Source organism: Thunnus albacares, chromosome 17 (assembly GCF_914725855.1).
Source record: "Thunnus albacares chromosome 17, fThuAlb1.1, whole genome shotgun sequence".
Classification (NCBI taxonomy): Eukaryota; Metazoa; Chordata; class Actinopteri; order Scombriformes; family Scombridae; genus Thunnus; species Thunnus albacares.
Window position 1 is genome coordinate 30,486,315 of NC_058122.1, and position 21,004 is coordinate 30,507,318.

The 21,004-nt window shown below is 41.4% G+C and overlaps 2 protein-coding genes and 1 long non-coding RNA gene across 4 annotated transcripts; 2 read left to right on the plus strand and 1 right to left on the minus strand.

The window, feature by feature from the left end:
• Positions 1 to 1,751: 1,751 nt before the first annotated feature.
• On the minus strand, positions 1,752 to 8,928 carry rdm1 (RAD52 motif containing 1). The gene is made up of 8 exons (XM_044331514.1): positions 8,824 to 8,928; positions 7,719 to 7,828; positions 7,459 to 7,638; positions 7,078 to 7,206; positions 6,836 to 6,998; positions 3,493 to 3,591; positions 3,148 to 3,224; positions 1,752 to 1,929 (listed from the first exon to the last, which is right to left on the minus strand). Exons 2-8 carry the CDS (start codon positions 7,821 to 7,823, stop codon positions 1,855 to 1,857), a joined length of 828 nt encoding a protein of 275 aa, XP_044187449.1. The 5' UTR covers positions 7,824 to 7,828; positions 8,824 to 8,928; the 3' UTR covers positions 1,752 to 1,854.
• A 1,421-nt stretch (positions 8,929 to 10,349) lies between these two features.
• LOC122967790 (interferon a3-like) lies at positions 10,350 to 15,123 on the plus strand. Its single transcript, XM_044332605.1, has 5 exons — positions 10,350 to 10,466; positions 11,920 to 11,994; positions 13,546 to 13,701; positions 13,918 to 13,995; positions 14,954 to 15,123. Exons 1-5 carry the CDS (start codon positions 10,350 to 10,352, stop codon positions 15,071 to 15,073), a joined length of 546 nt encoding a protein of 181 aa, XP_044188540.1. The 3' UTR covers positions 15,074 to 15,123.
• A 4,080-nt stretch (positions 15,124 to 19,203) lies between these two features.
• On the plus strand, positions 19,204 to 20,271 carry LOC122967181. 2 transcript variants are annotated; one of them, XR_006398548.1, is made up of 5 exons: positions 19,204 to 19,240; positions 19,336 to 19,492; positions 19,715 to 19,769; positions 19,842 to 19,907; positions 20,211 to 20,271. It is a non-coding gene; the product is annotated as an uncharacterized LOC122967181 (long non-coding RNA). The 2 variants fall into 2 exon arrangements; XR_006398547.1 differs by having other exon boundaries at positions 19,715 to 19,907.
• Positions 20,272 to 21,004: the final 733 nt, after the last annotated feature.

Below are 21,004 nucleotides of genomic sequence, written 5' to 3' on the forward strand. Positions count from 1 at the left end.
TGTGGAAAACAACTCTGGAGGCCAACTCAAAGCCAACTGCACAAGTTACCATCAAGTGCGGCATATACCAAGGTGATCCACTATCCCCGCTGCTGTTCTGCATAGGCCTGAACCCCCTCAGCCAGATCATCTCAAAGAGTGGCTACGGGTACCGGTTCCATAGTAGAGCAACAGTCAGTCACCTCCTCTACATGGATGACATCAAGCTGTATGCCAGGAATGAGCGAGATATCGACTCACTGATCCACATCACCAGGATCTACAGCAACGACACGGGATGTCATTCGGACTAGATAAGTGTGGTCAGATGGTATCGAAGAGAGGGAAGGTGATCAGAACTGAGGGGGTTGAACTACCAGGAGGCAGCATTGCAGATGCTCAGGACAGCTACAAATACCTTGGGATCCTGCAGGCAAATGGGAACCTTGAGGAGGCCGCAAGGAAGTCAGCCACAGCCAAATACCTACACAGAGTAAGGCAGGTCCTGAAAAGTCGGCTGAATGGGAAGAACAAGATACAAAGATGAACTGCTAAGTGAACCTCAGGCAGCAGAAACCCGATGATGCAGAGGAGGAAGAGGAACCATCATGGAGGGACAAGCCCTACACGGCATGTACCACCGACAGATAGAGGAAGTGGCTGATATCAAGAAATCCTACCAGTGGCTGGAAAAGGCTGGACTGAAGGACAGCACAGAAGCACTGATCATGGCAGCACAAGAACAGGCACTCAGTACAAGATCAATAGAGGCGGGGATCTACCACACCAGACAGGACCCCAGGTGCAGGCTGTGCAAAGATGCTCCTGAGACAGTTCAGCACATAATAGCAGGGTGTAAGATGCAGGCAGGAACAGCGTACATGGAACGCCATAACCAAGTGGCTGGCATAGTGTACAGGAACATCTGCACTGAGTATGGGCTGGAGGTCCCAAGGTCACAATGGAAGACACCTCCTAAGGTGGTTGAGAATGACGGAGCCAAGATCCTGTGGGACTTCCAGATCCAGATCGACAAACTGGTGATGGCTGACCAACCAGACATCGTGTTGATCGACAAACAACAGAAGAAGGCAGCGGTGATAGACGTAGCAATCCCAAGCGACAGCAACATCAGGAAGAAGGGACACGAGAAGATCGAAAAATACCAAGAAGAGGAGCTAGAAAAGATGTGGGGAGTGAAGGCAACAGTGGTGCCAGTGGTAATGGGAGCACTGGGGGCTGTGACCCACAAACTGGGAGAGTGGCTCCAGCAGATTCCAGGTACAACATCTGAGGTCTCTGTCCAGAAGGGTCCAGGGGTGAGAAGGGGATTTTTTTTGTATATATATAATTCCCCTTCTCACCCCCCTCCCCCTCCCTCTTCCTCAAGCTCGGGTCCTCTACCAGAGGCCTTGGAGTTTGAGGGTTCTGCGCAGTATCTTAGCTGTTCCTATGACTGAGCTCTTCTTGCTCTTTAGTAATTTGCATTCTCGATTTAATAATTAAATGTAATTTTTAAAATTTTAATTGAATATTGTCTATTTTAAATTGAATGCTGTCTCTTTTTAATTGAATATTGTTTTTGTCTGTTATGTCATGTGTCGTGGCACATGGACCCACGTGAGAAACACCTTTTCATTCTGCCAAGTGTATAAGATACATCAGGATCAAATGCCAAATAAAGCAAACATGAATGGATGTGGTTTTACCCCTCCAGGACTCCATAGTTTGTAGCTTTGATAGGTTCAGTGTGAAAAAGAGGAAACTGACAGTTCACAATAACAAAGCAATTTATTGAATAAATTAAAAGTCAATATAATGCTCTCTGATGATTCCCACGATGCAACACAGTTCTACCCACAATCCTCTGGACGTCTATGACACAGTCAGATCCCACTCTTCATCTTCATCCTCATCAGGAGGACAGTCAGTCCAGCTCAGCTTGTTTACCTGCACAGATGGTAACTGATCGTTAACTGGATGAAGCTGACAGTTGCACAGAACAGGTGGGGACAGGTGAGGATGGGTGGGGACAGGTTGGGACAGGTGAGGATGGGTGGGGACAGGTGGGGACAGGTGAGGATGGGTGGGGACAGGTTGGGACAGGTGAGGATGGGTGGGGACGGGTTGGGACAGGTGAGGATGGGTGGAGACAGGTGGGGACAGGTGAGGATGGGTGGGGACAGGTTGGGACAGGTGAGGATGGGTGGGGACGGGTTGGGACAGGTGAGGATGGGTGGAGACAGGTTGGGACAGGTGAGGACAGTTGGGGACAGGTGAGGACGGGTGGGGACAGGTGAGGGCAAGTGGAGACAGGTGAGAGCAGTTGGGACAGGTGAGGACAGTTGGGGACAGGTGAGGACGGGTGGGGACAGGTGAGGGCAGGTGGAGACAGGTGAGAGCAGTTGGGACAGGTGAGGACGGGTGGGGACAGGTGAGGACGGATGGAGACAGGTGAGAGCAGTTGGGACAGGTGAGGACGGTGGAGACAGGTGAGGATGGGTGGGGACGGGTTGGGACAGGTGAGGACAGGTGGGGACAGGTGAGGACAGGTGGAGACAGGTGAGAGCAGTTGGGACAGGTGGGGACAGGTGAGGATGGGTGGGGACAGGTTGGGACAGGTGAGGATGGGTGGGGACGGGTTGGGACAGGTGAGGACAGGTGAGGGCAGGTGGAGACAGGTGAGGACAGTTGGGACAGGTGAGGACAGTTGGGGACAGGTGGAGACAGGTGAGAGCAGTTGGGACAGGTGAGGACAGTTGGGGACAGGTGAGGACGGGTGGAGACAGGTGAGGACAGTTGGGGACAGGTGAGGACAGTTGGGGACAGGTGAGGATGGGTGGAGACAGGTGAGAGCAGTTGGGACAGGTGAGGACAGTTGGGGACAGGTGAGGACAGATGGAGACAGGTGAGGACGGGTGGAGACAGGTGAGGACAGTTGGGGACAGGTGAGGACGGGTGGAGACAGGTGGGGACAGGTGAGGACGGGTGGAGACAGGTGAGGACGGGTGGGGACAGGTGAGGACAGTTGGGGACAGGTGGGGACGGATGGAGACAGGTGAGGACGGATGGGGACAGGTGAGGACAGTTGGGGACAGGTGGGGACGGATGGAGACAGGTGAGGACGGGTGGGGACAGGTGGGGATGGGTGAGAACAGGTGAGTTTACCTGCAGGACTCCTTCAGTCTGCTCAGGTAAGAACTGATCTGAGGTCTGTTTCACCTCCACCATCACTTTACCATCACCTGCAGAGACAGACAGGTCAACATAAGTCACACCTGATGAAGAATATTGATCTGCTGCATCAGTACATGAGAAGTGCAGTTACAGTAGTATTAGCTACAGTAGTTACAACAGTTACAGTAGTATTAGCTACAGTAGTTACAGTAGTGTTAGATACAGTAGTTACAGTAGTGTTAGCTACAGTAGTTACAACAGTTACAGTAGTATTAGCTACAGTAATTACAGTAGTGTTAGTTACTATAGTTACAGTAGTGTTAGATACAGCAGTACCTAGTAGTATGAGCAGTACTGTAGTGAAGGCCTGAACCAGAGCTTTCTCTCTCACGAGCCTCTGCAGTTTACATCGTTTCTGTATGAGGACATCTGGACCTGAAAACACAGAGATTAAACACATTCAGATGTTTAGTTGTTTTTATCAGATTCTCACTGTCTGTATCAGCTGTATCCATGCAAGTAGCTCCCAGTCTGAGAAGTGAAGCCAATGCAGAAGTGCCTTAAACCTGCGTTCTCTGTAATGGCCAGCAGGTGGCGACTCCACTGGCTGCAAAAAGAAGTCTGATTGTCCTCCATGAAGGCAAAAGTTAGACACAGAGTTCCACAAGGTTCCGTACTTGGACCAATACTATTCACCTTATACAGTACTGGTGCAAAACTTTTAGGCACCCTAGATGTTTAGATTCTTATCCATTATGCAATACCATCAGGGAGACGTCTGATCGGTCCCAAAAGTATTCATGACATGGCAATGACCCTAAACATACGGCTAGAGTCATAAAGAACTATTTTCAGCAATAAGAAGAATGATGAGTCCTGCAACAGATGGTTTGGCCCCCAGAGAGCCCTGATCTCAACATCATGGAGTCAATCTGGGATTACATGATGAAGCACCTGAGACGGCCTAAATAATAAATGCACAGAAGAAGATTCTTTCTCCAGGATGGTTACAACAACCTGCCTGCAAGTTACTATGAAACACTGTTAAAGTGAACCGAGGAGAACTGCTGCTGTTTTAGAGGCAAAGCTGCTCACAGCAAATTTATTGCTGATTTACTTTTTGATTTACTTTGTTTCTGCTGTTTACTCAACTTTGTAAGAGGTTAATTAATAAATTAAAACCATTTATAGCAATATTTTTGTAAGCATTCTCACTTTACATTTAGTGCCTAAAACTTTTGCACAGTGCTGTATATGCTTCCTTTAGGTAATACTATTAGAAAACACTCCATAAATTTTCATTGTTATGCAGATGATACCCAATTATATTTATCAATAAAGCAAGATGAAACCAATCAGTTAACTAAACTCCAAGCATGCCTTAAAGTGGCAATCTCGACAATCTCCAGAGATTTTAATTTACATAAATGTCTGTTAAGTCACTATCTATCACCGAATGAAGTGACACAATGGTGATTAAGCCTGTGGCCCACTGATGAAAGCCCTTGCATTTGCAGTGTTATCAAAGAGCAGTGTTTCCCCTAGAATTTTTTTCAGGCCTGGTGGTACACACTGCAAAAAACCCGAAAGGGACGTTGCTGGTGGGATGGCATATTTGCACGGTTGGATTCAGTCAGGTGGCGCAGCAGGCAGTCTGCAATTTATATTTTCATTCAAATATTTGCTCAGTATATTCAAGACTTAAAACACAGTGGTCACAAGGAGAGGATGATATTTTTGCTTGACTCCAGAGTTTTGGAGAAAAACATTAATGTATTTGTTTGTCCGTCATCCGTGTTGGAGCTTTTTCTCTTTTAAGGTGTTGCCATGCTCATGTTCGCTAACCTGCATCCCACGCTCTCGCTCTGCAGTAATTTAAAGGGACTCTGACTTTGGCCTCATGGGGGTTCTCGTTGGCCCGGTGGCCCACCAGACCTCTGCTATTATAGGGGAAACACTGAAGGAGTGTGATTATTACAAACCGGGTGTAAGTGGCGACTTTCCTGCCATGCATTCTGTACTACAAGTGGCCAAGACAAACTCCACCCTAACCTACCTCTAAAATTCTTTAAAAAGTTAATTTCAGATTGGCATTTACCTAACACATGAAACATGGTTGCACTCAATGTGACACTATGTGAGTTGAGCTGCAGCTCAACTTTTGTGCATGGTACAAACTAACACCTTTGAGATAGTTGAAACAGCAGAAAGCCTGTGGCCTGTGAAGTGAGCTGAGGTTTCCTGCAGCTGGCCAACACCTCTATATTCTTAACCTTTAGTCATTAAGACATGGAAAATGGAGAAATAGCTTATATATTAGAGTTCTATGAATTGTGATGTATGACATAAGCAAAGACATTTCCAATAGTTTGTTGTTGTTCTAGTTGTTAACCATATATGATTTTTGAGATGTAAGAGACAGCAAGACAAATGACATAAAAGAGAGACCAAACAGGTCTTGGGGCCGCCTTTTGGCCTATCTTTAATCCTAGAGAGGGTATTTTTCCTTTTTATAACCTTTGCATTTACCTTTTACATTTTACTTTTCATATTACTCATACTATTGTAAAACCTAAATAAAACTGGTTTGTACTTTTAAACACTCCAATCAGAATTCCTGGTTTTTGCTCAACTCTGAGATATTCTGATTTAGCCCTTTAAGGTAAGACAGACACTTCCTCTGAGATAAACTGACAGTACAAGTCAAATTTGTTTTTGCTTAAAGAGGACGTATTATGCTCATTTCAGCTCTAAATTTTTATTTTTGGACTCCACTAGAGTAGCTTAGCATGATTCACAGTTCAAAAAACTCCTTATTGATCTTATACTGGTGCTTTATGCAGCCCCTCAATATACAGTTTCTCTTACACTCTGTTTTAGCTCGTGTCTCTTTAAGGCCCGCCTCCTGATGAGCCCACTCTGTTCTGATTGGTCAGCTTTACGTATCAGAGTTGTGTAACTTTACTGTCAATGCAAACCAAACATTTCCTGCTTTACTGCTTCAAATTAAAAGCTTTTAAGTGACTAAATAACAGGAGACTTTTATCATGAAGAATCTACAGGAAGTAAAAATATGTCCTCACTGAATTAGCGGAGCTTTGTTAGTGGCGCTAAAAACCGGTCGAAACAACAACATGTGGAGATATTTGGAGCTGTTTGTTGAGCGGATCAGTTAGAAACAACGCAGGGAGGAAGAGTACAAGCAGAAACAGCCACAGTGATGATGATGTTTGATGAAGAGCTGCAGACAACCAGCACACCTCCAACAGGTAAACTACTTATTTTACTTTGCTGTGCTGTGTAATGGTGTTGTGGCTCGGGCAACTGGCGGTGAGCGAACTGACGCCAGCTCGAGCTGAAAGTAGAAAAAACCGTTGGAAACGTAGCGTTCAGAGCAGAGCTGCTGCTTTCTGCTCACAGGGATTACTGCTACATATGTTTACCTCATTATTTGACACAGCAACCACTTTTAACATGAACATCCGACATTGTGACGGATGTATATATGTCTGAAAATAAGGAAAAGCATAAAACGTCCCCTTTGAAGATCAGAGATATGAAATTTCTACTTAAGTAGTAGAAGTGCTTTTTCATGCGGGACTTTTACTTGTAATGGAGTATTTTTAAATGACTGTATTGGTACTTTCATTGCAGTAAAGGATCTGAGTACTTCTTCTACCTGTACAGGTGAAGCTGTCCTCCACCACAGCGGCTCCTCTGGTCGTCTGTCTGTGATGAGGGAAGCAGAGCTGCAGCAGACAGCCGAACCTCAGCCTCCGTCTGACCCCGCCATCCTCCTCTCCCTCCTTCTCCTCTTCTTCATCGTTGGTAAGCTCCTTCAGCTGAGGATGATAGACAGGAAGTCACCTGCTGACACACTAACTCAGCTGCGTTCTCACTGATGATGTGTGTGTTTCTCACTGTGATGATGTCAGAGGTCCATCCGGTGAATCCCAGGCAGTGATTGGCCAGTTCCAGGCAGCGGGCGTGGCTCAGCGGCCTGCTGCCATCAGACAGGAAGTGAGGCGTCTGTTTGGAGCTCAGCCTCACCTGAACACACACACAGGTGATCAGCAATAGCAAAAGCACTGTGAGCTGATCAGTACAGAAACACACAGAATATTCATTCATCAATAAATTATCAACTTTAAAGAAAAGAAAATAATTATTTTATCATCAGTTCATCTCATTATTCTTTTCTCAATTAATTAATCATTTAGTTTGTAAAATTTACTTTATTTGCTATTTATAGGATCAGTAGAAGAAGAAGACCATGCGCTGGAAGCTGTGTGAGGTGAGGACCTTGAGTGGAGAGCTCTGGAAGAGTGAGCGTCCGTCAGTCTGCCGTTGAGCCTTTGAGGCCTGAGCAGCAGAGTAGAACTTGATGAGAGCGTAGAATCCAGCGGGGCTCAGAGGAGCGTTGGGACAAACCTTCACCAGGTATAGAGGACCAAAGGAGGAGAAGACGCTATGCAGGCTGTTCTGAAGAAGAAGAAGACAACAACTGAAAAATGCTTTTTTCTGAACGGAGTCTGGTACGATGTCGTCTCAGGTAGACTTACATAGATATCAGCCTGTGTGTGTGACGGCTGGATGTCCCACACAAACAGAGTTTTATTGTTTTCCACAGGAACCTGGAACTCCAGGATGTCCACCTGCACCTCCATCACACCTGCAGAGGACCACCGTTACTATAGTTTTGTATTTTCATCAGTTTTTATTTTTATTTTGTTTTAAAGTTTTGTTTTCAGTTCAGTTTAGTGTCGGTTAGATTCCAGAGTGGGTTTGCTGGTTTCAGTTTAGTTTTTATTGTTTAAAAAGTTTAATTTTAAATTTAGCTTTGGTTTAATTTTTATTAGTTTTAGTTTTGTATTACAGTGGGGGGGATTTGTTAGGGGCAAGGTTTAAGATAGGTATTAAACTACAAAGAACACTGTGTGAAGGTAATTGACTCACACTCATGTAGACATCCCAGTCTTTCCAGTCTTCCCAGTAAACTCCTCATATTTGTGTTGACAAAGACTAAAACTAAAGATATTTTCTGTTTATTTCTATTTTATTTTAGTTAGTTTTGTAAGTACAATAGTGTTTCAGTTAACTAAAGTGTTTTTAGCTTTTAGTTTAACTATAATAACCTCGCAGAGGACAGACAGACTCTCCGTTATCTTCTCTGCTGAACCTGAACAACATGTCCCTCTAAAATCTGCTAATTTAATCATTTCTTCCTTTGCCAGCTGAGATTAACTCATTGCAGAACATAATTTGAAACGTTTTGCTATTTGAGAAGAACCAGTGAATGTTTCGGCTTACAAGTGATCCGCTAATAGATAATAATTACAAATAATAATAACGTTTTCACAAGTGATTTAAACTGACCAGCAGCCTGGGAGCTTTAAATGAAAACACATTAACAGATTAATTAACAGAACACGCTAATTTTATTAAGTTTTACTTTGTATTTAGAAAGAAAAGTCTTGAGATAAAACTGCAGCGTTAAAACGGCGGATGTTTGAATGGAGTTTGGCTCACAGACCTGAACGCGTATTGAAGGTTGTCGCCATTTAAAATGAAACTTACATTAATATTATATCATAATAATATATTAATAACCATCATCTGTTCGTTCACTGTCGGCTGTTTGAGGTTTTTAAAGATTATTTTACTCACCGAAACGTTTCCGTCTCCACCGAAAAAACGAGTTGTACCGCGCTTCCGCTGAGGGGCGGGGCCTGCCAGATTAACCAATGAGATGCAGCTGTGACTGATGACAACCCAACCGACCAATCACAGTTCTTCAACACCGAGTTCATTTCGTCTTTCTGATAAAGTTTTTGATGTGTTTTATATATTATTTAGTTTTTATTAACTTATGAAACTATTCAGATGAAGAAAAAAAACGACTTTAAGCATCAAACAAACTGAAAAAAATCACATTTGATGTTTATTAGGCAAAAAAACTGTAAAAAAAAAACAAAAAAAAAAACAAACAACAACAACAAAAACAAACAAACAAAAAAAAAAAAACCTCCAGCTGTTGTTGCTACTTGTTGCTGCTAGTCATGTATCTATTGTTGTTGTTGTTGTTGTTGTTGTTGTTGTTGCTGCTGCTGTTGCTCTGCTTCTCTGTATTAAAGTTGAATAAATATATTAAATTATATTAAAATGTTATGAACAGCCATGGACACTTTGCCTATTATCAAAAATGCTCTATAACTTTCTGGACCGTCTCTGTTTTTATTTACCTGTTGCCATGGTGACACGCTGTATCGGGGCTCCAGTGATGACGTACGCGCTGATTGAACGGGACTCCAGAAAGTGGAACAGGAAACAGAAAACGAAACTGACGTCAAAATAAAAGCTGAACGATTACAACATGAGATATTTTACACGTTCAGAGAAACACGCACGCACACACGCACGCACGCACGCACGCACGCACGCACGCACGCACACATATTTAAACACTTTTTATTTCTGATCAATAAAGTTTTTGTTTCTGTGTTTCTGAATAAATGTTGATATCAATCAATCAGAGTTTGTTTGATTAGAATATTGATCTGTTACTGGACACCAGTTTGATTAGTGATCAGATCTGTGACTGTGAACATTTACATATTTAATAAATACTGAATAAAATAATCAATAACAACAGCATATAGAAACCAGAGCAGATATGAGTCTCATCTGTTGTTTGAATGGAAGAATGTGAACATAATGAATTATAGAGAAAGTGTTATTTAAACCTGCCTTCTACCTTTAAACTCATGTTGTTATTACAATCAGTCAAAGCTTAAATGTCAATTAGCTGCTTCTTGAAGAACGTCCTTCCTTTGTTTCACCAACATTTGTTGTATTTTATCCTGCTGTTGCTGTTGTCTTGGTTTTATTAAACTGTCGGTTCTGTTTGTGCTGCGTAACATGTGATCAAGGTCTAAAGACACATAAACAAACAAATAAACATATAAATATATAAATATATAAAGAAAGAAAGAAAGAAGGAAAGAACTTTCTCTGCTGTGTGGAAAGTGAGAGTTGAAACATGGCGGGAATTTCTGTCTTTCTGTTTTCTGTTTCCTGTCTGCAATAAAAGTCGAGAGCTGCAGCATGTCGGACACACTGAGACGCATCCTACTCTTCCTCATCATCTTCATCAGACACTGAGACATACAGCTCTCCGCAGCATCATCTTCATCATGTTGTTCATGTTCTTCGTCCTCTGCAGCGCCCTGACGCCGGCTCTCTGCTGTGATTGGCTCGATCAACGGTTTAGTCACGTGAACAACAAATGTCTGACTCACCTGAAGCTCATGGTGAGTACTGACACCAGGTCCTGGAGGAGTTTCAAGGGTCCTGGAGAAAGAGTTAAAGGTCCTGGAGGAAGGGTTAGAGGTCCTGGAGGAAGGGTTAGAGGTCCTGGAGGAAGATTTAAAGGTCCTGGAGAAAGAGTTAGAGGCCCTGGAGGAAGGGTTAGAGGTCCTGGAGGAAGATTTAAAGGTCCTGGAGAAAGAGTTAGAGGTCCTGGAGGAAGGGTTAGAGGTCCCGGAGGAAGTTTTAGAGGTCCTGGAGGAAGTTTTAGAGGTCCTGGAGAGGGTTTATATAAAATGAGAAACTTGGATGCAGTTTTTAATGGATTACCTCTTGAATGCCGCTATGCTTAGACTAATTACCTTTATAGTTTACACCTTTTCACTTCTAAATAAATAACAATACAAACTTAAAAAATAACAATTACATAAAAATTACATTTGGTAGTTTTCTTTTCAGAAATGAAAGAAGGACTAGTTCAGAATTTTAAAGTCAAACTCACAGTAACAGTCTTAAAGCTCTGGTTCCAGCCACACGAGGGGTCACCAAAGCTCTCTCTCTCTCTCTCTCTATATATATACATATACAGTTTTTTCATTAATATATTAATTTGTTATATCATATATATTGAAAATAGTCTCTATATGTTTACAGACATAGACTAAAAGATTTGACTATATTTGTTACCATGTATGAATATAATTAAGAAAATAAACTGTATATTTAAATACGGAACCATATAAATTATTTTTAATATCCATACATTTGGATTCATATTGAAAATAATCACTTTCTATATATTTACATGTCGGCCAAGATGTTTACATATAATGGCATTTAATAAAATGTAGATTGAATATGTATTGGATATGTATATTTACCCACATTGGCATATATTAAAAACTAGACTTTATATACATATTTATATACATGAACATATGAGTATATGACCCTAACCCTAAACATACATATAATAGACATACCGTATATTTACATATATGGACAAATATTAAAAGGATTTATAGTAATTATAGATCACGTGTGTTTACATATATTGGTGTTTGATAAAATATTAAATGCATATATATTGTCTTTATTTTTTGTAGACATACAATCTATTAAATTACACTCTATGGATTTACGTGTATTAACATATATATAAAAAATATATTAAAGAGCAGATTATGTATATTTACATATTATGGACGTACATTAAAAATCAGCAATATATTTGTACATAACTGGGTGTATATTACGAAATACATGATATGTTTGCATATATGTAAAGATTCAGTAAAATTAAGTTGTATAAATGAACAAATGAAATATTTTGAAGTATTTTTTGATGTTTACTTAATTTGGTGGAGTGATCAGGATGAACAGAAGATGTTGAGATTTCTTGTTTTTCTCTGTAATATCTGAGATAAGAGCAGCTGAGTCACTGTGCTGATGTTTCAGGGCGATCCGCTGACTGAGGAGGAGAGTCCAGTTCCCTTTCCATACGATCTCTACCAAAGCACGAGGAACACACAGGTACTGTAGTACTTCTATTGCTCAAATACATTTTAGTCTTTACCAGAGGTGGAACAAGTACTAAGACCCTTCACTGCAGTAAAATATAACAATGTAACAATACTCCATTATCAGTCCTGCATGAAAAATCCCACTTAAAGCAACGACAAGGAACTTTTATCTGGTTATGAAACAGTCTGATGAAGCTTCTGATGCTTCTATATGACCTACAAAAGCAAACAAGACCATCAGTGACATGATTGGCTGTTTCTATATAGTTATTGTAAATGTCTGCCAAGTCAGACTGCCAAAAAGACATTATGAGGATGAGGGGAGGACGTTTCTCTTTGTTTGATAACTTTAGAAGTAAAGATAGACTTGTTGTCGGCTTCCTAGAAAAAAGATGAGAGAAAAAGAGAGAGAGTGGTGGTGATCGAGCAAGCTAGAGAGTAGATGAAGAGAGCGAGAATAAAAGAGTGAATCTGAGAAATCAAAGGTTATTTTCTGATTGTTTCACAGCAGTTATGCTGTAAAACACAAATAACATCCACACCTCCGCACAACACTGCAGGAAGCTGCTGCAATACTGGATTTGGTGTGAATATAGTCTTACGTACATACAACCTAACGTTAGCTGCATGAATGGCACAGAAACAAAGTTTCCTCTGCTTCACCATCATCATGTTACAGTTAATAATGTTACACAGATTATTAATAGTGAAGCATCAGTGTTAGAGCAGCATGTTACTGTTGTAGCTGCTGGAGGTGGAGCTAGTTTACACTACTTTATATACAGTTAGCTAGTTTAGTCCAGTGGTTCCCAACCTAGGGGTCGGGCCCCTCCAAAGGGTCAGCAGATAAATCTGAGGGGTGGTGAGATGATTAATGGGAGAGGAAAGAAGAAAAAACAAAGTTCTGATACACAAATCTGTTTTCAGTTTTTGGACTTTTTCTCTAATCTTTGATTTTTGCTGAAATATTGGATCATTTGAACATTTATTGAAATGAAAGCATGTGAGAAGTTTAGAGGGAAAAATCACTATTTGGTGGAGCTGTTAACAACTCATAGACATGTGAAATGTGACCCCGACTACACACTGCTTTTTGTAAGACGTCAAAAGACAAAAAGGTTGGAAACCACTGGTTTCATCTTTAACAATGTGTTGTATTTTAAAAGCTTGTTATATTATCCATTGTGTCAAATCTTCATCTGAAAAGTAACTAAAGCTGTCAAATAAATGTAGTGGAGTAGAAAGTACAATATTTCCCTCTGAAATGTATAAAGTAGCATCACATGGAAATACTCAAGTAAAGTACAAGTACCTCAGCATTGAACTGAAGTACAGTACTTGAGTAAATGTACTTTGTTACTTTCCTCCTGCTCTTTAGTGACATTTCTTAAATATCTAATGCTGTTCAGACATGAACTGACTGTTTCACTTGTATGTTCCTATTCACGTTTGCTCCACATTTACATACGAACATGTAACCAAACAAACTGTTACGCTGATGACACTCTGCTCTGTCAGCCAATCAGAGAGCCAGGATTCACAGCTGTCTGTCTCTGTCCAGGTGTTGGAGTCCCAGCTGTTGTTCATCAGAGACAGTCTGAAGCTTATTTCTAAACTCTATCGCCACGGCAACCACTCCTCCGTTGCCTGGAATACCGACAAGACTGAACATTTCCTGATGAACATCCACAGACAGACAAAAGAGCTCAACAACTGCGTGAGTACTCAAATACTTACAAAAATACTTTAAATACTTTAACTCCTGTCAGTGTTCATCCTTCAGCTTCTGTAGTTCACACGTCACCTGAAACACAACAGACACTTTAAATATATGAAACTTTAAGCACTTCGGACTTTAACGTTAAAGTCTGACCCGAAGTTTCAACTGCAAGTTTTACCACAGAATTCAACTCTGAACTGTTTTTGTTTTCAGCTTCCAGTTAAAAAAAAAGTCAACGTCACGCTGAGAAAGTACTACAAGAGACTGACCAAAAGTACTCTGGACCGTACGGTAGGTGCAAGTCCTGATGTAGTACTGTGTGCACTGACTGTAATACTGAGTGTACTGACTGTAGTACTGAGTGTACTGACTGTAATACTGAGTGTACTGACTGTAGTACTGTGTGCACTGACTGTAGTACTGAGTGTACTGACTGTAGTACTGTGAGTACTGACTGTAGTACTGAGTGTACTGACTGTAGTACTGTGAGTACTGACTGTAGTACTGTGAGTACTGACTGTAGTACTGAGTACTGACTGTAGTACTGAGTGTACTGACTGTAGTACTGTGTACTGACTGTAGTACTGTGTGTACTGACTGTAGTACTGTGAGTACTAACTGTAGTACTGAGTGTACTGACTGTAGTGCTGAGTGTACTAACTGTAGTATTGTGTACTGACTGTAGTACTGAGTGCACTGACTGTAATACTGTGAGTACCGACTGTAGTACTGTGTGCACTGACTGTAATACTGTGAGTACTGACTGTAGTACTGTGAGTACTGGCTGTAATACTGTGAGTACTGACTGTAGTACTGTGAGTACTGACTGTAATACTGTGAGTACTGACTGTAGTACTGAGTGTACTGACTGTAGTACTGTGAGTACTGACTGTAATACTGTGAATACTGACTGTAGTACTGAGTGTACTGACTGTAGTACTGTGTGCACTGACTGTAATACTGAGTGTACTGACTGTAGTACTGAGTGTACTGACTGTAGTACTGAGTGTACTAACTGTAGTACTGTGTACTGACTGTAGTACTGAGTGTACTGACTGTAGTACTGTGTACTGACTGTAGTACTGTGTGTACTGACTAATACTGAGTACTGACTGTAGTACTGAGTACTGACTGTAGTACTGAGTGTACTGACTGTAGTACTGTGTGTACTGACTGTAGTACTGTGTGTACTAACTGTAGTATTGTGTGTACTGAGTGTACTAACTGTAGTACTGTGTACTGCATACAGGGGGGCGGTACTGCATACTGGGAGCTGATCAGGATGGAAACTAAACGGCACCTGGACCAGTTGGAGATGCTGGTCTCCATCATCACCAGCAGGAGGCGCTCTGCAGCGTCTCCACACTAACTGTCTGTTTCATGTTCATCATGTTTCTCTGTGAGAACACTGATATTTTATTTATTTATTTGTTTATTTATTTACTGTATTTACTATTTATTTACTATTTATTGTCTTCTGACAGTTTTGTATTTAAAAACATTTTGTCATTTCTTTTATGCTTGGTTTAATTATTTTTCCAACCTTCAGTCACTGAGCTGGCTACTATTTTCAATATTCACCTTGTAACACATTTTTATTTTACTGATTTAAAAATGTATTTAAATGGGTTTAACAGGTTTGTTATTGAATAAGGGACAGATTGGGGATATTTAATGTTCCATTTCCTTCAAAATACAACACATTTTGTCACTAAATGTACATATGAAGTTTTAAGACTGATGTCAGACTTGTGGCACATCCAGGGGATTCATTTATAACAGTTTTGTATGAACAAAATGGGGCTTGACAGATACATATGTCACTTCCTGTGAAAAACTTGGACTTTATGAAAACAAAGGGTTAGGGTTAGGATAGAGGAACTGAACCCCACCCCCAACTGAATGGGAGAAGGAAGGTGCATGGTCTTTCCCCCAGTAGGCTCTTTTCCCCCCGTTCCCAGGAAGACTGGTCCTGATTTCCCCTGAACTGGTTCTGCGGTCGGTCATCGTATTCAGTACGCTCATGGTAATGACCACATTCTCTCCTGTGGTGTACTCCAGTCCATTCATAACCATGAGTGGTACTCATGTTTTGGGTCAGTAAATTCAAAAATTGGATTCTGGGAGTCACGTGGGACCACTGAGAAAGATGACAGGAGACTAGGAGAGCTCTGGACAACCATCAGTGAATTATATATATCTGGAAACACACACTTTGTGGTCAGCTGTAATATTAGTGTCCTCTTCTAAAGTAAAGCATTGTTGTCAGTAATAGACCATCAATTTTACTGCTTATTGACAAAAATGTCAAATAATAGTAAAGCAAACTTCTTCAAAGGTGTGGGAATGAGAAGCAAGACAGCTTAGGGTTAGGGTTGGGTTAGGGTTAGGGTTAGGGTTAGGGGTTAGGGGTTAGGGTTAGGGTTGGGGTTAGGGTTAGGGGTAGGTATGGGGGTTAAACGAGGTTTGTCTCGCTGGACAAAACGGGACAAATGTGAATAACTTTTGATAGGGAGGTCATAGAGACTTGGAACCAAGCTCCATCCCCACTAATTCAGGTACGGCCTTTCCAACAGTACCACCCATGAGCATGTGCGAGCTTCGGGTCCTGAGATACGTCACTTCCTGTCTTTGAAATGGCTGTATCTCAGGAACGGAAGGTCGTAGAGACATGGGTCCAAGACTGGCGCGTTCAGAGCCCCCAAATTAGGTCTAATGCCACCCACTCCCGAGTCTCTACGACTTTTGGTTCCTGAGTTATAGAGCACAATGTCCTCCCCATTGGAAATGAATGGGATGAACATTTCAGTGTGGAGGCCGAGATCGAGCACGCAGAAAGTATTTAGGAGCACGTTTCAGGTCATTTGGAGTCTATTCGTACCACTCATGGAGTGACTTTTCGAAAAATCTTGACACCCATGAGAGATGAGGTAGGCGTTAAGGTATAAGAGGTAGGTAAGTATTTTGAAGGTAAGTCGTGGACTGTTTGGTCTGGCCTGTGTTTGTGTGTGTGTGAATGTGTTTGTGTGTGTGTGAGTGTGTGTGTGTGCATTTGTGGTTTATGGAGATGTTTTGCATGAATACACGCCACACTGTGAGGACATTTTGAATTGTGAGAACAGGGACAGGGTCCTCATAATTCGGACAGCGTAGACGTGTTTCTATGTGTAGAGACCCAGAATCCAAAGTTTCAGCAAATGTCTCCACAATTCAGATTCACGTGAATTTGTGTAAAATCTGTGTATGACACAGCGGCCTCTGTAGGTGGGTCAATGTAACTGCACCCACTGATGAATAATTCACACGTGTAAAGTTCACAGCTTTTGATTGGCTGACAGTCGCCTGTCCTCATAATTACGGTTTTTGTCAAAACTGCTGTTACCCTAAATGAGGTGACCTCTCTTCAGCCAGCCACCAAATCATTTCCTGGTTAACATTATGTTATATCCTGCTGAACCAGCACATTTTCACCTGCACCTGTGGAGAAGAGGTAAGACTCAAAACCCAGCACTACATTTCGCATCCAGAAACTAGTCAAGGCAACTTTTTTGATATCGGTAGCTAGTTGAAAGTGCCATTTCATCCAGCAATTGATCATATAAATTTCTGGGAAATTAATGCCAACGCTAGCTTAGTTTGAGGACAGTTTAGTTTAGCTTAGTTTAGCTAACATTGGCTTTGCTTGGACGTGGTTGATAGAGTGAGAGAAATTATAAGTGAAAATGTGATGCTTCCGCTTTCGCGAGAAACTCCCTTTTCAGGTGTGATTCCGTATATATGAACAGTTCATATTCAGTAGTGTGTTAGATGAATGCGTATATGTTCTCGGGAAAGTATTGGTGTTACGGTATGTCAGTGCATTGTGGAGTAATGACATTAATTACAGGACGACCAATAAGCTAACCATGCTAACCTAATGTTATGCTAACTGACGGCGAATAAGCTAACAATGCTAACATCATGTTATGCTAATTGCAGTGTCGTCTTTGGACTAAGTAAGTGATGTGGGGAAAATCACTCGACTGGCGATGTAGTTTGCAGACTATCCTGTAAATTTATGTATGTTGTATGTTTGCTGAAATGTCTTTGTTGTTAATTCAGTGTACTGGTAGTGTTGTAGGTTGTACATTATGAGGTAGTGCTATCAGTACTAGACATGAGCAAAGTTATCACACTTTAGTTTGTGAATTGTGAATCCATGGTAATAATAATCCATAACAATAATCCATGAATACACACACACACAAATATATATGTATATATATATTATCCTGTTTAATATAAGCATTTCAGTAAAGTTTATTAGTGTTTGTTACACAATACTGCAAACATTTAGGAGAGCTGTCTTGTGACACCTGTACTAGTATGTACAGAACTAGTATACTATGTGTGTACAGTATTGATTGTAATGTTATGTAGTTGTGTAGTGCTCAGTCATTATAATACATGACCAGAGGAAAGTTTGTGTTCACACATCTTTGACACATATACTGCCTTTTCAGGGCATTTACACTTTGACCCTTGACTTAATTTAGTCTAGGTTCAAAACTATGAGCTTGTTCACCAGTATGGTGTCACATCTTGCCTGGACTTTGGATGTTTTTTGGTCTTGTGTTGTGTTCTTTGGGGTCTCCTGGTTTTGCACTTCTGTTTGGTCCTTCAGTTCATGGGGGTTTTCTTGTATGGGTTGGGTGGTGGGTTTTGGAGGACTGCATCATTGGTTTGTTGGGTTGTGTGCTTGGGTTTGTGTTTGTGGTTGGTTTTGGATGGGTTAGTGTAGATGGCATTGAGTTTGTTTTCTGGGTTTTTGTTCTGTTTCCCTTGTGTGTTCATGTGCTCCTCCACACCTGCCCTGCATTTGGACTCGTTAGTCCTGCCCTGCTCTGTTTTCCCCACACCTGCCCTGTGTTAGCCTCGTCAGCCCTGCCCTGCTCCCTGTGTGTCCTCAGCCAATCAGCTCCCTGTATGTTCACTCCCCTCTCTTGAGTTCTCCACCCATCTCCCCACCTGCACCTCATCTCCTTGTTAGTTCAGTTTCTTTTTAAGTTCTGGTTTTCTGTTCAGTCCTTGTTGGATCGTTTTGTGTTGTTGCATCTGCTAGTTCTGTTCTGCTCTGTTTGACTGTTCATGACCATCCACAATTAAAGGAGAGTTTTTTTCATCATATCTGCCTTCCGGTCTCTGCGTTTGGGTCCACTCCTGCTTCCCCGAGTCTGACATATGGCTTACTAGTAAGGCAAGGCAAATTTATTTGTATAGCATATCTATTTGTTTGGCACATTTCCTACACAGACACTTAAAAGACTGAAAGTCAACTGTAAAATAGGTCTGCAGTAAGTTGTTAACAAACTATGATAGGTAAACTGATCAGATTTTTTTCTATATCTTTACTGAAGTCATCATCATCTTTAGCATGAGATGTCAGCAATAAGGCCACAGAGAGTGAAGATTAAACCTAAAGAAGAGGCAGCATATTTTTCATTCTTGGGCAAGGACGAGGATGGATTCAATATAAAATATGTTAATTCATTTAAAGGTGAGTTGCCATTTGTTAAAAATTCTTTAGCACAGGTATACTTTTAATTATTGCTTTAATCTCTTCATATTTCTGACACATCTGTTCTTCGTTAGGTCGAGGAGTGTTCAGTTGCCGCCACTTTCAGAAGGGAGACTTTCTTATTGAATATTGATTGGAAATCAAACAGGAACATGAAAACAGGCTAAGACTGTACCACGATGCCCTGAAGGTTTTCATGTTTGAATTTCTCTACAATGGGAAAAAACTATGGTACATGTGTTGTCATACTTAATTTACAGTATTTTTTGTAAGTTTAATTTCACCCAGAAAAACAAACTCTGCCATTTTGTACTAACTTGATGTTAGTAGTGGCAGTAGTAGTAGTAGTAATAATAGTAGTAGAGGTGGTGGTGATTTATTTATTCATTCAGTATAGTGTGCTTCTGTCATTATACTTTTACATTTTGTAATCAGAATTTTTTGCAATTTCAGTATTGATGCAGCCAGAGAGGACGACTCTCTAGGGAGACTCGTCAACGATGATCATGTGAGCCCAAACAGCAGAATGAGGATCATCACTGCGGATAGAAAGCCTCATCTCTGTTTATTTGCAATCAAGGACATCAGGCCAGGGGAAGAGATAACCTACAACTATGGAGATTCGGACTGGCCATGGAGATTAAAGGTACAGACAGAACATCATTTTCACAAAGAGCTAACAAGTTGCTGTTTGAGTCTACCGTAATTTCACAGTATTTTCACAAAATAAACAAAACAGGTGCACCGTGTAGAGTAATAATGAATAGAGCTTTGGTCAGTCACCAGGTATTTTTTACATGAACTTGAGTTTCCCTAGTAATAGTTTACTAATGTTACTATCATTCTCCTGTATAGATAATTGTGTTGTTAACTCACTATGTATCAACAGGTACAGTCTTATTGTGTCTTACTGGTTATTTAATGATATTTTTCCCTTTCTCTACACAAGGTTTCAACTGAAGCACATCCTCATCATGCAGCCTGGGCATCTGACTGCACCAAAGATGTTGAACAGGTGACTTCATTTCTATTGAATGTTGGGTTAGGGGTTAGGGTTAGAGTTAGGGGTTAGAGGATTAGGGTTAGGGTTAGGGGTTAGGGTTGGGTTAGGGGTTAGGGTTAGGGTTAGAGGGTTAGGGTTAGAGGGTGAGGGTTAGGGTTAGGGGTTAGGGTTAGGGTTAGGGTTAAGGGTTAGGTATGGGGATAAAACGAGGTTTGTCTCACTGGACAAAACGGGACAAACGTGAATAACTTTTGATAGGGAGGTCATAGAGACTTGGAACCAAGCTCCATCCCCACTAATTCAGGCACGGCCTTTCCAACAGTGCCACCCACGAGCATGTGCGAGCTTCCGGTCCTGAGATACGTCACTTCCTGTTTTTGAAATGGCTGTATCTCAGGAACGGAAGGTCGTAGAGACATGGGTCCAAGACTGGCGCGTTCAGAGCCCCCAAATTAGGTCTGATGCCACCCACTCCCGAGTCTCTACGACTTTTGGTTCCCGAGTTATAGAGCAAAATGTCCTCCCCATTGGAAATGAATGGGATGAAAATTTCAGCATGTTGGGGGCCGAAATCGAGCACGCAGAAAGTATTTAGGAGCACGTTTCAGGTCATTTGGAGTCTATTCGTACCACTCATGGAGTGACTTTTTCGAAAAATCTTGACACCCATGAGAGATGAGGTAGGCGTCAAGGTATAAGAGGTAGGTAAGTATTTTGAAGGTAAGTCGTGGACTGTTTGG